General features: G+C 38.1%; 1 protein-coding gene across 1 annotated transcript in view; it reads right to left on the bottom strand.

Moving 5' to 3' along the window:
* Nucleotides 1-15,574, bottom strand: part of LOC140136941 (uncharacterized) — a 37,598-nt gene continuing 22,024 nt past the window's right edge. The window contains exons 10-18 of the mRNA XM_072158594.1: nt 15,041-15,286; nt 14,499-14,756; nt 12,075-12,665; nt 10,780-11,058; nt 9,143-9,278; nt 7,738-7,862; nt 7,077-7,095; nt 5,619-5,743; nt 1-3,899 (exon numbers count right to left, since the gene is read on the bottom strand). Of these exons, the coding sequence (XP_072014695.1) occupies nt 3,477-3,899; nt 5,619-5,743; nt 7,077-7,095; nt 7,738-7,862; nt 9,143-9,278; nt 10,780-11,058; nt 12,075-12,665; nt 14,499-14,756; nt 15,041-15,286 (2,202 nt within the window). The 3' untranslated portion in view covers nt 1-3,476. The remainder of the gene's footprint in view (nt 3,900-5,618; nt 5,744-7,076; nt 7,096-7,737; nt 7,863-9,142; nt 9,279-10,779; nt 11,059-12,074; nt 12,666-14,498; nt 14,757-15,040; nt 15,287-15,574) is intronic.

A 15,574-nucleotide genomic window follows, 5' to 3' on the forward strand; every position in this document is an offset into this window, starting at 1 on the left:
TTAAGCGGGCCCCTGGACCCCCTGCCGCAACAGGCTCCGCTTCGCAATTTCATTGCCTTGGGGTTTTTTTCTTAAAGCACCAATCACACCCCTGTATTATGGTGTGTAACAAAAGATCCATTTTGAAGAAAAATGTTACACTACAAATTCCAGTTGCATGATGGGACCAAGCAAGGACCGGATTAATAGTGAATTATGTAATTCTACATCGAATGTCCAAAACGTTGAAAGTGGGGCCGCAAGAATTTACTTCATATTCATATTGGGTGATAACACTAAAAGGACTGTTCAGTATATAATAGTCAATCCAAGACTCGAATAGCTTCTGTCGGTTGGCAAAATCCAGCCTGTAAATAAACACATCAAAAGAAATAAGTCCCCCTCGGAACATGTCGTCATAACATTGTAAGGTTTCGTTTTGTACCAATAAAACTAACTTTGAAATAATTATATGACTGTTTACTAAGTGCTGTGTGATAATGAGAGATTTCCATGACTTCAGGGCTGAATGAGCCTAAATTGAAGGCAAAAACTGCCCTTTTCAAAAGTCACAAAGTAGGCCTATGCTTGTCACAAAAGTTAATTCATGGCTTGTTACTAATGGAAAACCCCATGTGTTTGAGTGCAGTTTAAAATCCTCACCAAGTGAACATTTACTGCAATGTGTATCGATTCTTGATCATTCAGCCATGCAAATCCCCTTAGTGCAAAGTTCAGCACAGTGAGTTGTAAGATGGCCAGTTCCATTCCTTGTCCCAATACGCCTTGCAGTTAACAAGCATAGGCCTACTTTGTGACTTTTGGAAAGGGCAGGTTTTTGTCTTCAATTTGGGTTCATTCAGCCATGAAGTCATGGACATCTTTCATTTTCACAAAACACATAGTAAACAATCATACAATTATTTCTAAGCAAGTTTTATTGGTACAGTTTTACTTTACGATGTTATGACGAAATTTTCAGAGGGGGACTTATTTCTTTTGATGTGTTTATATTGTGTAAGCTGTAAATGCTGGTGGACAAGTTGTAAATTACTGCCAACACGATTAGTTGAAACAGTGGACCAGTTAAAGAAGCCTTAATGTACGATCTTTTTTCAGAATATACCTTTATTTTTTTCAAAACTAATCAGCAAAAAGAGGTAGCTCCATTAGGTCTTGCATTGATTGCCTGTGATATGAAATGGTGCATGCGGTCGTAGTGAATATGTTGTACCTTGGCTGCTGGTTCACACTTGGTTTGAACATGTAGCAACCCATTGACTCTTGTGTTGTGATCATTTTAATTGTGGTTCTGAACACAGATAGCGTGAACCAATTGATCTGGCAATGATCAATTTTACTTCGATGGCGAATAGGGCTTGGACTGAGCATTGTGTGAATCTCAGGCAATCACTCATGCAGTTACCTTATGGGCTATTCCAGTTGTAATGCATACACCCCCTACGGAGGATATGACCTTACTCTCTCGCACAGGGGTCTAGATTTCAAATGTAGTCACCCATTCGAGTAACACAGTTTGAGATTCACACTCGCTGTGTGGAGATTAAGGTCATGTCTTCCATAGGGAGTGTATGGATTTCAACTGGAATAGCCCAAAGGAGATGCATCAAATTTATGGAGCGATTACCAAATAGGGTGCAACCACAGAATTAAAACCAGAGAACCAGTACTCAACCGCCATCTTGATACAGGCATGGAGCAAAATTTGGGGGTATTCGGTTTCCCTCGGAATGCGCTCGAGGCATTCGTTGTCTCGGCAAGCGCGATGTGGATGATAGGCGCATTTGAGAGACGTACTTGATGCGACCTACACGCGAGTACCAAGACGCTTCAGATGAGACGCAGAATTGTTTTCGTTCGTCTCTGCGCACCTTCGGCAAGGACCCGAATACCCCCAATTTTCTCCCCATAGCTGACGGCGCGATTGTACGTGGCGGTATAGGGAGTCCCGGTTCTCCTTCTCTAATTCTGTGGGTGCAACTCTACTAGTCTTGTTACAAGACTGCCCTACCCTAACCCTAAACTCCGTAAACGAGGACTGGAATCAAGTCTAGCAAGTTGCACCCTTTTCGGTAATTGTACTAAATTTAGCATGTCAAGATTATTGAGGGATTAAAGAATAAAAGTATTGGTTTAAAACCCAGCCATGTCTCGATCGCCCGATACAACACAGGAGATAGCATTATATAAGTGGAAAAATGAGGCGGCACGCTGGGTTCCACACAAAAATATGCTATTTTTGTAAATATGCTATTTTTGTGTTATCTCCAGCTGGGTCTCAAATTCCCCCGTAAAATCATGTTTGAATGTAATTTACGTCCACTCTTTATGGCTATCTTTATCAAATTCAACCTGTCACTACTGTGCACGATATTGCCAACTCCATCGAGTCCTTTCACATGCGGACACAAAATATCGCGACACACAAGATACAAGCAATTACACAGTTCAATACGCACCCAGCTCTATTGTCGCATATAACACAGGCAAGAACCAATGAAATTAAAGCAAAAACTGTTTAGGAATCCCTGATAAAGCTCTCTAAGGCAACGAAAAAAGAAACCCTAAAGAAATTCTATGGACGGACAGACCTTTCAAGTATATTAGGGTCGGTTGGTCAGGAGGGTTTTTTCGGGGTTTTTTTTTAGCAAATGACTCTAAAAATCACTAAAATAGATGAAGATTACTATTTTTCGTGTAATTTTTTCCCACGTTTTGCACACAAGTCAAAATAAATCTACTTTTTGCCCACCCAGCTGATTTTACATGCATACAATAATTTCCGTCAAACTCAGTCCACTGTTGGCAGAAAGACAGCTGATTTTAGATGCATACAGCAAATAAAAAATTGTAAACATCTCAAAAATGGGTCTGGGTCGGTTAATTTGTTTACTAGTATTTGTTTATTTGGGTTTATTTGTCATCCCCTTTTTAGGCTGACACATTGAGTCGTCCAAAGGTGAACAATTAGATGCGAAATTGATACAAATGAAGAGCCTTCTTTCCAAATCGTGTTAAGTCCACAACCAAAAGTTTCTGATTTACTTGTGTTATACAATCACAATTTATACTTTGACAAGTTTGACATTAGCAACAATGAGTTGTATCATCAACAAGCCATTATTTACCACAACAATGCTGCAATATGCAGACTATTGTGTTCATTTGGGAATCAAAGGCCTCACCCAGTATTGTTACTGTGCATCCATCCACTGTTTGCTTTGTAATGGTGCATCCAACTGAAATTATAATACCTATACATCACAACCCATAGCAATAGTACACAGGTAAATCAGACGCATGTGTTTGTGGACTTAACACGGTTTGGAAATAAGCTCTTCAAATACAAATTTGATGTCTCCACTGTTATCTCCTCAGTGCCTCCAAAACATCAGTCAATTTCATGAATTGGCTTATAACTATGCAACATACACCAATGAAAAAAATCCCAGTGTTTATTGTTCATGATAGTTATTTCAATTTACTCCTGGTGGGGGTGGCTGGTCTCCTGGTGGGGGTAGTTGGTCTCCTAGTGAGGGTTGCTGGTCTCCAGGTGGGGGAGGCTGACCTCCTGGTGGGGGTGGTTGGTCTTCTCCTGGAGGGGGTGGTTGGTCTCCAACATTCCCCCATCCCATCATCGCACTAGTACCTTTAGTCCCCTTAAACACATCCTTCCACACCTTCTCCTCCACAGTCTCCTCCAACATCTCCTCTTCATCTGAGGACCCATAATCCACTATTGCAAGTCCCGGAGGAGCTGGTTGGTTCCCAGTGTTCACTAATGGCTCCTTTCCTTCAGGTTCTGTTGTTTCCTCTGTGAACGTTCTCTTTTTTGCCTTGGAGTAAAGGGGGTTCTGGAGCCACTTTGGTATTTTGAGATTGTTTTGCAAAATATGTAGCTGTATTCAGAACAGATGGAAAAATATGATTTAATTCAATGCCATATTACAACATTTGTTGAGGAGGACACCCTCAACATTTTTCAAAATTCTGTTTCTTACACGATTATATTGTTCTTTATTTAAACCAACATACCCTGTAAAAATCAAGACCCTAGGTGTTGTATTTTAATTTTGTCAAAATCCGAGATTTTGAATTGGCTTACATAACACAACCAAAGGAGTGATACGTATTGGCGACATCGGCGCTGGTAGTAAATTTTTTTTGCTTTGCCTTAGTTGTTCGGCTCAAAAATAAAAGGGGTAATATCTTACAGTAAAAGCTAACATTTTATGGCAAAGAAATGCTAATTTATTTGTATGAAAATGTTATAATATGGCTTTAATAATGCTATTGTCCATTTGGCTTCCTCAAGATAGCATCCGTGAGTGATACACACACAATCAAAGGCGTTTTATATGTGGAGCACAGTCACCTCACACCACATTGTGCGCTACAGATGCACCATCTTTGATCATGAGTGTATCACACACTGATGCTACGGTTTAAAGGAAGCCAAATGGATTATAACTGCAGATTCTTATTATACAATTTGTGATGCCTGTTTTTAACCAATCAAGATGGGCATCACAATTTGATTGACTCCTTTAAGGGATGGGGTATGAACGTTTGGACAGTAATTATTGTGGGACATATCGAATTGCATTCTGAATACGAAGAATGTCCTGATATCAAATAATTTTGATTTTTTGAAATTCGCAATGTAATATACATTTTATGGCAAATGATTAAAAATTGATATTTTTGATATTTAACAGTACTCGAAGTAAACTTTATCAATCTGATGATTTATACTTCAAGTGTATGTATGTGGGTTGTAAAAGTCGACGATCAATTGAAAATTTTGACCTTTCGTATTGAAGATATGGATTTTTTTTCCCAAAAGACCAAAAAAATTAGGTCTTTTAGGAAAAATATCCATATCTTCAATATGAAAGGTCAAAATTTTCAATTGATCATCGGCTTTTCCTCCTAGCTACATACACTTTAAGAATATATCATTAGATTTATAAAATTTACTTCGAGGACTGTTATATATCAAAAATGTGAAAAATATCAAATTTTAATAATTTATCATAAAATTTGTATTATATCGTGAATTTCAAAAAATGAAAATTATTTGATATCAGAAAGACATTCTTCGTATTCAGAATGCAATTTGATATGTCTGAGGTGCTCTCATGTCCCACCAAAAATACTGTCGATACGCTCAAAACGCTCATTCCAGATCCCTCAAGGTGTCCTTCCGTCAATTAATGTGCCATCCAATGTTTGTTTAAAAGGTCTGGAACACTTAACAAGCCCGATATTATATCTTTCCCTTGACCTTGGGGTAAAATTGATTAGAAAAAAAACTGAAACCAGGAAAAAATGGAAAAAAGCCCATTAGATTTAGTTAGCATGTCAAAAAAGTGCCCATTTCAACAAGCCAACTTTTTTGCCACCAATTAGGTATCACCATCCAATATAGTAGGACTATAAACAAACTGTAACTAAAAGTGGAAATTTCTGTGGAACATTGTTTTTTTTATGCATAGGTCTTGGTACAAAACCTCAAAATCAGGCAAGGCATGAAAATTACATACACAAAAACCACCACTTTTGCAGTACATATTCACTCTCTTTTTCTTGCCCAACATTTCTCTATCCATACTCACTTTGACATGCAAATGATGTTTCAGCAGAACACAGTGATCAACAGCCGAGTCCAATGCCTTCTGTCTGTCTCTGAATTTGACAAACTCTTCACACACATTACAATACACTCCTTCCACACCATATTCTGTAACAAATAGAAAGTTAGAGACAATATTTAGAATCTTGCAACAAGTGTGCAATAGTAATAAAATGTGCAAAACAGTGGTTGATCAGTACATGTATTCATAACCTCCGTGTATCACACCACAAGTGCATCCCAAACAAATTGCTTGTTAGAGGACATATGCACACAGGTGCCAGGGTTCGCAGGTTTTTGCCACAGGTGAAAAAAAAACGCATAGTTTTAACCGCTGGTTAAAACCGCTTGGCAAAAAAATAGTTTTTGCCAGTTTTTGCCGGCAAAAACTAAAAAAGTGATTTATAGTTCAGTTTTTTCATCTCAAAACAAATTATTAAGTTAAAAATAATTTACTGAGTGTAACAAGGCCAGATTTTGTAATTATAAGTAACATATTAAGAAATTAAAGGTATGCGTTTTCATTGCTCAAGTGCATGTGACCGAAATGTGGCGTATATCAAATTCAAAACTTTTTCATTTTAAGGACTTGATGAGACAAAAAATATGTTGAATGATTCATTAAAAGTTGTGTGCTACTGTTTATGTTTAAACCAGGCAAAAACAGGTTTTTGCTAGTTTTTGCCACTGGCAACGGCAAAAGCTGGCAAAAAACAAACCCTGACAGGTGCGGAGGTTAATTGTTATCTATGTGTGTGTATCTTATGCGCTAGAACTGGTCATACCCACGCAATTACCGTATTTGTAGATAACATGATTTTACACAGCTATAATTGGTCATTAGTGGTAAGTGTGGTTTAGCCTTTCAAGTGTAAAATGAAAGTTATGATAACAATGGTTTACTTTTACCTATTTTAGAAAATAAAATCTTGTTATCTTGCAAAAAGAGCAGTTAAAAGTGATGGTTATGAAGTCAGTTGCATAGTATATGCTAGGCATTGTGAAATATCCAAACAGTTTGCTTTGGATCTCGTGATATTCCTCGGTTCCAAAGGCAAAATGTTTAGATTTTTCACAATGCCCTTCATTCAGCTGATGTGCAATTATTAACCTCTAACCGTATTTGACCTAGGTTTTCAGACTTTGAAAAGGCTGTCTCTAATTAGTGCCCCCATTTGCAACACATCTGGTTAAAAATATGATTTTCAAAGTCCACCTGATAGTCTGCTCATTGTATGATCACCATGGTGTAAAAAGCAGTTAGCACTAATGAAGACATACCTGTGCTAATTTGACATCCATGAACTATAGGGGATACATTTTAAAAAGTACTATTTTGAGTTGATTTTCAGACATTTTACTGCATTTGTCAACAATTTTCATTCTTCTCCAGAAATTTTTTTTTCCATGATTACAAAATGTAAAAAAATGTTCATCTTACCTGTCTCATGTTTTCTTTCCTGAAATAAAAAAAAAAAATACTGGTGTTAGCCATAATAGATATGATGCATGAAAAAATGCATGTATTAAAACCATAAAATACCATTATATCTTCCTCCACAGCTGAAAGGTTAGCAAAAAAATACCCATAAAGTACAAGGTTACCTAGACCATTTTTCACCCTGATGTGGCAGTGACGTCAGTGCGCCTTCCATGGGATGCAGCTTTAAATCGCTAGCATTCACTCAAAGTGCTGGCGTACACATACGCACGCCTGAAGACGCCACATAGATGCGTGCACGAAACAGCTGCCTCAATGTATTGATGTCAATACCACTTCAGGGAGGAAACTGGTCTAGCCCCAACTTTTCTGAATGTAGATGGATGGACATTCCAAGATGTTACTTTTAAAGTGCCAATTCCCCCATACATGTTGACCATGCACTCCACAGCCCTCATAAGATGAGACACCTAGGGTGTTGGGTTTGTTAGCAGAGATGTAAATAATACAGGTACTTGGCCTAATCTTGAAAATTGTTGCGGAGTGAACATTTATGGGAACTCATCTGGAGAATAGGCTACAGGGTATCAACCCCTTGAATAAATTACATCTCAGGTTAGGTGTCACAGCTAATTAGCATTAAATGTTACAATAAACTTACCTGGTTGGCATGCATTTCACTTGCCATATGATGTTTACGATCTCGAGCAGGTGACCTGTTTTTCACTGCTTTGTAAAACCACTGGCATACATTGCATCGGTAGCCTGCTGTCACATACTCAATGCCTGTGAAGACAAATTACCACAATTACAAATTTAAATACACTTTTTCCCATCATGCACTATTCCAAGGGGTTATACATAGTACATCAACCTCAAATATCGAGTGCAACTGATGGTCTTTGCAATTATTTTGTCTTTATATGGGCATACTGATTCCATTTCGATTATCGTAGAGCGATGTAGAATATCAGTGCAAGAGATTGGTCATTGGTGTTTGCGTATTTTTAAACATTTCTGAAACAGACACCAGCAGTATATAACTGCATGTCCCATCATTTGTTTTGTACCTTCAGGTCTGTAGAATATATAAAAATTTAGCTTTAAGTAACAGAAAACTTTTTTTCTGTCAACCCCATATCAATAACGACTAGAAAGGTTGGTTTTTTCACTTCCTGAAAGGTATTAGTCATTGGCACCATCATTATCTGTGCTTCCTTTTTTCCCGATGAAGGCACCCGCCGAAATGTCGAATTCTATCAATGTAATGAACAGAACTCTACACACCCAGAGAGATGATGTGTTTCGCGACACTCAAAAAGGCAAAATGCAGCAGAACAGTGCATAATGGAAAGTAGGGTAAAAGGTCTATAAAGCAACCATACCTACTAAACCTCTCAATATGATCACCACACTAATTGACTGGCAGCCTGTAATCAAACTGCCAAAGAAATTGGGGCTCAGCTCAGCATGCACCACAAGCAAGACTATATACAAATTGCTCCCACCCCAAGATATTAGTATTAGGTGTATTATTAGGTTTTAGATTAGAATCAGGGTGTATAAGTTTGAATGACAAAACAGGGATGTGCCGCAAACTTGTGTTGCATTTCCAGACAATTAGTACATCAATGAGCCCTTTTTCTAGCAAATTTTGATATATGGATTGGATAGGTCAATTTGTATAAGTTTCTACATTTTTTCAGAAAACAGCCACATCTTACCTCACTGTAGCTAAAATTGTCGAAAAATTTCCAAAAGTTATTACATTTGGCCAAAAATTGTGGCTTTTTGTACTCAATGGGTCCAAATTTGTTGAAAAAATAGGATATTAATGGCACCACTTTCAAATTCTCAGCAGCACACCACTACCCAAATCAAACTTGAGTAACCCCTGGGTTATAATGGGTGTTAGGATTAGTCATTAGAGATATGATTAGAATTAAGAATAAGAGATAAGGGATATGATTATGGTTGGGTGGACACCACTAATCTAAAGTCAGTTCCAAACCACGGCATGGCCGAATTCTGGTATAAATAATACTCTCTCACTCTCAAAATCTCACCTCTACTGCTTCCTTTCCAGTCTACATTCATTGCTAATATATCTGGAATCATATCAGTGAAATCCTGCACTTCTTTTTGATCCACAGGAGCAGAAGTCTTTTGATCCACAGGAACAGAAGTCTTATCCAAAGAATCCTATACATAACATATATGGAAAAGGAAATAAATATTCTATTAAAACACCCGACCCTGCTTTTTACTATCAGAAGTTAAAGAAGAAACGAAAAAGGAGAGAAGATGAAGAAAGAAGTCACTTGGCGGACCCGGGATTTGAACCTTAGACCCCCCGCATGCCAAGCACATGATCACGGACCGGTAGACACACAGGTAACGCTGCCCCGGGCAGTGATTCTGTGAGCATATAACACTTAGGGTGATTGTATTATCGCAGACCATGGGATTCACGCAAGCAGTGGTTTTCATCACGTTATTTTGTGGTATCTATGAGTGTTAGGGTTAACATTCATGTAGGCTTCAATCTAGGAAAATTCATGTTATCTAATCAAATTTTTTAAGAACAAGTACATGTAGATTTGTAAATTACAGGGTGCGTAAAATGTGGATCAAGACTTGAGTATCGTATAGCGTAATTGTGTTACCTGTAATTGAAGATCTGGAACTAAGTATGATCGAGCACATCAACTCACTAGGATCCACAACATGCTCATCTATCAGGGCACAGTTTTTTAACCCCAATACATATGTACATTCATTGAATGACCTTTGAAAATTTGGGTACAAAGACTCACAATCTGCAACTTGAGGTCAAATTTTGCACTATGATTGATATAAAATTGGATCGGTTGAGCCCATATTTATTGGTCGAGCTATGAGTTTTAAAATATTGGACGAGACGTAGTCGAGTCCAATATTTTACAACAATAAATATTGGGCATAAAGTATCCAATTTTATCATTATTATGTTTTGGATCCAATATTATCACAACTCAGATCCATAAAAACATAATAATGTATAATATAGGTTACTGAACTACACCACAGGGATGAGGCCATTGTGGTCCATAGTGACTGTCAATCAAAGGCTACCTGACATTCCCGAAAATTCCTGAAACTTTCACTCTCACTCTCACTACTGAAGCAGTACACAAGCATTACCGTCTGCACACATACATACAATTTAGGCTAAAACTCCCCAGCCGATTAAGGCACCAGAACCAAATTTGTTAGATCTTTGGATCAACCATTGATGCTGCTTCGATGCTTGTAATTAATGAACTATCAACTTATTAATCAGAATTACTGGTAAATTTGTATTGGCCAATATCAATACATACACAGATTCATATGAAATCACAATTAACAATAGTCAATTAATTGACTAAAAGGGTCGACCAAGCATCGATGGTCGATTGAAAGATCAAACTTATTTGGTTCTATTGCCTAATGTGACTTCACTTTTGTACAGGGATTGAATACAGGCATCACTGCATGCCCTGGTAGTATATACCACAAAAATATTTAAGAATTTGGCCTCAGACTACCCTTGACAACCTTAAAATGACCTTCCAAAATGAGGACACCAAATGCTAATCATTTCCACCAAGTTTCACAAAACTCCCTGATTGTTGGAGTCCCTTTAAACACTGGATTTTATTCCCATACTTTCTTTACTAACCTGATCCCTTGCAACTAATTTGACTTGTCCTCCATTAATAGCATGGATAGTTCCTCTTAATTTCTTGTCGTCTTCTGGTCCTATTTTGCCGAAGCGAATCCAACTACCATACTGTCCTTTTATCTTCTCAGCAGCAGTCTTTCCTCTGGCAATAAATATAGTCATTATTTCACCGACACCAAAATCCCTGAAGTACTGCCAGATATCTCCATCTTTCACAGTATGGGGTAGTTTTTTAAAGGTGTAGATACGCGTAGTTTCAGGACACTTGTCCGATTCCTGTAAGTATACAAGATGTGTTTTGTGTTTTGAAACTGTTACAAATATTGAGCATTTAAACAACAAGCAGACACAACATAATCATTTTTTTGAGAAAAAATCTGAAGTCAGCCACTCCTTCATGCTATACTGATCAAACTTGACTGCCACAGCTTGAGCCATTCGCAAACAATTTTTAATAAAATTTGACTTCCAATGAGCAGCATTCAATATGAGATATTGAGACTGATAATCACACTGAAACTGTAGTAATACTGAAAAATTATACAATATGTAATACCTCTGGTATAGCACTGAAAAGAATTTCTTTTGCTATTCAAGTCTTTTTCCAATCACCGTAAAAAATAGACTGAAACACTTCTTAAAATGAGTAAGTGGCTAGTCACCATCCCACTAAAATTGTACTAATCACATGCTATTGTTATGGAATTCAATCCCCTGGCTGGACCATTGCTCATTACGAGTAGACAAAAACCACACTGAAAATAAATATAATGAAAAATACTCAAGAGTAATGCTGAAAATGGTTAAGAGTAATCAGCAATGCTGAAAATGTTTTTCAGTGTGATTTTCAAGTCTTAAAACTTCATGGTGTTTCATTGAGCACCAACATTTTGTATCAGACCAGTCGTAACTTGCTCAATTCTGACATTTCTGAACTAAACAAATTTTCACAAATTTTCCCTGTGTTCTAATGATTATATCTGCTAAAACATTTTACTTTTCAATTTTAAAATGAGTTATTCCAATTGAAATCCGCACTCCCCCTGTGGAAATATATTCCATAGACATGTTTTTCAAATGTAATTGGTCAGGGTTAATCATTTTGAAACCCATACTCCCCCTGTATTTATGGCTTTACCTATATCTTCCACAACTGGAGTGAGTATTTCAAATGGAAGTTACCAAAATGTCTATTCTATTTGAAACTCATACTCCCTCTGTGGAAGATTTTAGCTAAATCTTCCACGGGGTAGTGTGGATTTTAAATGGAATAGCCCAATAAATCAGCTTACTTGACTTCCTGCTGCAGATGCCTTATCCACCAACACCCCAAGAACTGTTCTCCCTTCAGCCACCTTCAGATCTCCAACAATTTCTACATCATTTGCTTTTTCTCTCACAGCTGACAGTGAAGAGTTACTCTTTGCTTTACCAGGTAGCGGTAACTGTGGAACTTTAAAAGTTGATGGTAAACTCTGGCTTTCTTTGACCAGATCTCCCTTAGGGACTTTAGATGCATCGGATGGTTTAACCACTTCTGGAATTATACGACTTTGACCTTCTTTAACAGGTGAAGTACTGAGTTTAAGAGAAGACACTAGTTCTGTTGCACCGCCAGCTGACATCAAATTTGTGACGTTCTCATCAACCACCTCACCTGCTTCATCTAATATGATAACCTCATCACCATCCCATTTGGATTTCTGTGTTACTTTTTCCTTCCCGTCATCTCCAGGTTGTTCTTCTTCTTCATCATCAACACCAGGAACTTTCAGTACACCAGAGTCTTCTTCAATGTCCAGATCACCTTCAAACCACTCATCAAAAAACATCATACCATCTTTCAATGATGCTTGGTCTTTCATGTCTGCCTCTGTTGATCCCTGAAATATGAATGATATAAAAATATCTTAAGGTCATGCTATATTTTATGAAAATCCTTAGATTAAGGTCCCTATTATCTGTGAAATCACGGACTGACAGAAGAATCTACCCAAACTATATCAACCAAAACCTTGAATTATTATGATCAAAAAGACCTACTACTGCTTTTTGATCAACTCGATGCAGTAAAGTGAACTGTGCAGAATATTTCTATATAGGCTACATGTATTACTTATTCCTAACACTGTACATGGTTTTTGCTATCGGAAGGAGAAGAAGGAACAAAAAAGGAGATAAGATGAACAAAGAAATCACTTGGCACCCCCGGGATTCGAACCTTAGACCTCTTGTGTGCCCAGCACAAGATCACTGACCGGTAGCGACAAGGTTCCGCTGGCTCAGCCAATGAATCTGTGCGTATATATGACTTAGGGTGATTGTGTCATTATAGTAGGTTCAGGCTAGCTAAACATTCTCTTATCTTTGCCTTATCGATAGAGGTGAGAATCCTGTTGTGAATGCCCAACCACAAATCCCTGAGCACCACCCTGGAGGCTCTTGCCAATTAACAGTTCCCAAATGTTTGACATACAAGGCAATATTTAACTGTGCAGAACATTTGATTTATCATAACAATGTGCTGGAGATTACTCAAGACATGAATCTGATCAGGAGGGGCAATTATCAATTAGTGAGTAATTAGTGGTTATGGCCCAAACTTTTTTAGATAGACTGAACCTACTGTACATCACGTGGGATGCATGCATGCCCAGTGGTTTTCCTTTTTTGTGGTTAGGGTTATGTACCAAACAGACTACACTACCATACTGTTAGATGTTGACCCTCTAGAGCTCTAGTGCAGTACCAATGTGACTCTCTAGAGCACCAATGAAGTAGCTGGGCAGCAGTGCACACCAACATCGCCTGGTTAATAATTACATTGTACAGCAGAGACACTAAAATCAATTCCTGGGATCGATACATGTGAATGTGCTATGCACAATTTGATATTCAGATGATAAATCTTTGGATACCGGGGTAGAAAATGATGAATTGTTTTATTCTAAAGAAGCCATATTTTTTTGCTTGCACTTGAATATATGTGTTGAAAGGATATGATAGTCGTTAGCTTGCGTATTCAGAAAGAACCATGCGTATTGAGCTCAAATACTGACAAAAATTCTGATTTTATATGTGCCGAACTATAGTGCAGCGTAGGCTACTCGTGGAGGCAGTCTAAAAGCAGATGACCTCATGGCGTATACCATGCTCACTCACACACACAGAGGTCAGCCACCAGGCTATTGTCAATAGCCTTAGTCTGATGTCCCTCGGCCCATTATGCATCTCAAAACTATTAAACAGGTCGGAACAAAATGGCCATGCGTCGTTGTGGATTCAACCTACCATGGCGATTTCTGCCATGAAGATATCGGGGTGATGACACTGTGCAGTGTACCTCTGTTGTGGGAGCAAGTAGGAATCTGTTATACACATGTTTACAATTGCCTACAATGTGTGTGCTTCTTGAAATAGATTTAAAAAGACAAGTGCATTCCATTTCATAAAAGCAAAGTGATGTTATCAGAATCATTCCCATTAATTAACCCCATGAGAACTCCCTGCCGATTGGCCAAAATGAATATTGTGTCCAATTTTGCACCAATCAAGGAGGGTATTAATAAGATCATCAGCAAATGCAAGTTTGACCATAAATAGTTTAAAGCCTTGTCATAATTGGCAATTGAAATGAACATTTCAAGTTATCAACCAATCAGAAATGCTGTTAGATGACCAGTAGTGTCCAGGGGGTAACATCCACTTCATTTTACCTTGTCATCCTCCTTCACTGGTACACATTGAAATTTCTTCCCCATATGGGCGTGTATAGTTCCATCCTTCAACACAGTCCTTGCACTCTTCCTGTAGCAGAATTTCACTGTGCCAAATCCAGTAGACTGGGGTGAATACACATCACGAATTAACAACAAGCTGTTGAAGTACTCATAGCGTGAGAAGTAGCTTTCTAGGTTGATGCGAGTCAGCTGTACGGGTAGCTCTTTCAGGAGTACTTTCCCTTCGTTAATATTCTGTATGAAAATAAAATGGTTGTGTTGTTTGAGTTATTAATTCATTTAAAAACCGAAATCCTGAGACATCCCCCTATGTTGTACAAGTCATTGTACCGAAGTTCATAGTTTGTCATTTCAGCGTGAGTTTTAAGCTTACCTAATGATTTTAGCAGGAATTATCATTCTAAAAATGGACTCTAATAAACACTCCCTTTTGGAAACTCCCCCCGGGGGCGTTTAATTGAGGAAATACAGTACTACATGTAGTAAAAATATTGAGGAAAAGGCAAAACTTGACGAACCTTCACCAAGGTGCAGCATACAACAGCTTTGCCTTTGACAGTATGAGTTGAATATCCATCGGCAACTAATCCACGTTCAAACGCCAATCTCATTTCTTGACTGGTCTCGTATATTACACCTCCATGAGTCGGCAGAATTTCCTTGATCTTGCCATATTTGGAGAAATAATTGAATAAGTCTACCCTGGTGAGGCTTGGGTCAAAGTTCATGCAGAAAATGGTGCATGGTATGTTCGCAGCTGTCATCTGTAATGCATAAATACACAATAATTAGCCAAATTTAAATATTACATCTGTTTAGAACCAACATAAAGCTGTGATCTCTTCAATAATGTCTACTTATATTGTACTAAGGCTCTCACCTAAAGGCTATGCATTTAGGTATGCAGGGTGTCAGCTAGCCACCCGTCCACCGTTTTGAATATACATAGTCACTCTCCTGTAGTGACTCCGTCGGCCACCATAATGTAAGTTATTATGGAGTGACAGCGGTGGTGACTGCAGAGATTCAGTGCAATGTAGTCACTCTGCCAC

Source organism: Amphiura filiformis, chromosome 17 (genome assembly GCF_039555335.1).
Source record: "Amphiura filiformis chromosome 17, Afil_fr2py, whole genome shotgun sequence".
Lineage (NCBI taxonomy): Eukaryota > Metazoa > Echinodermata > Ophiuroidea > Amphilepidida > Amphiuridae > Amphiura > Amphiura filiformis.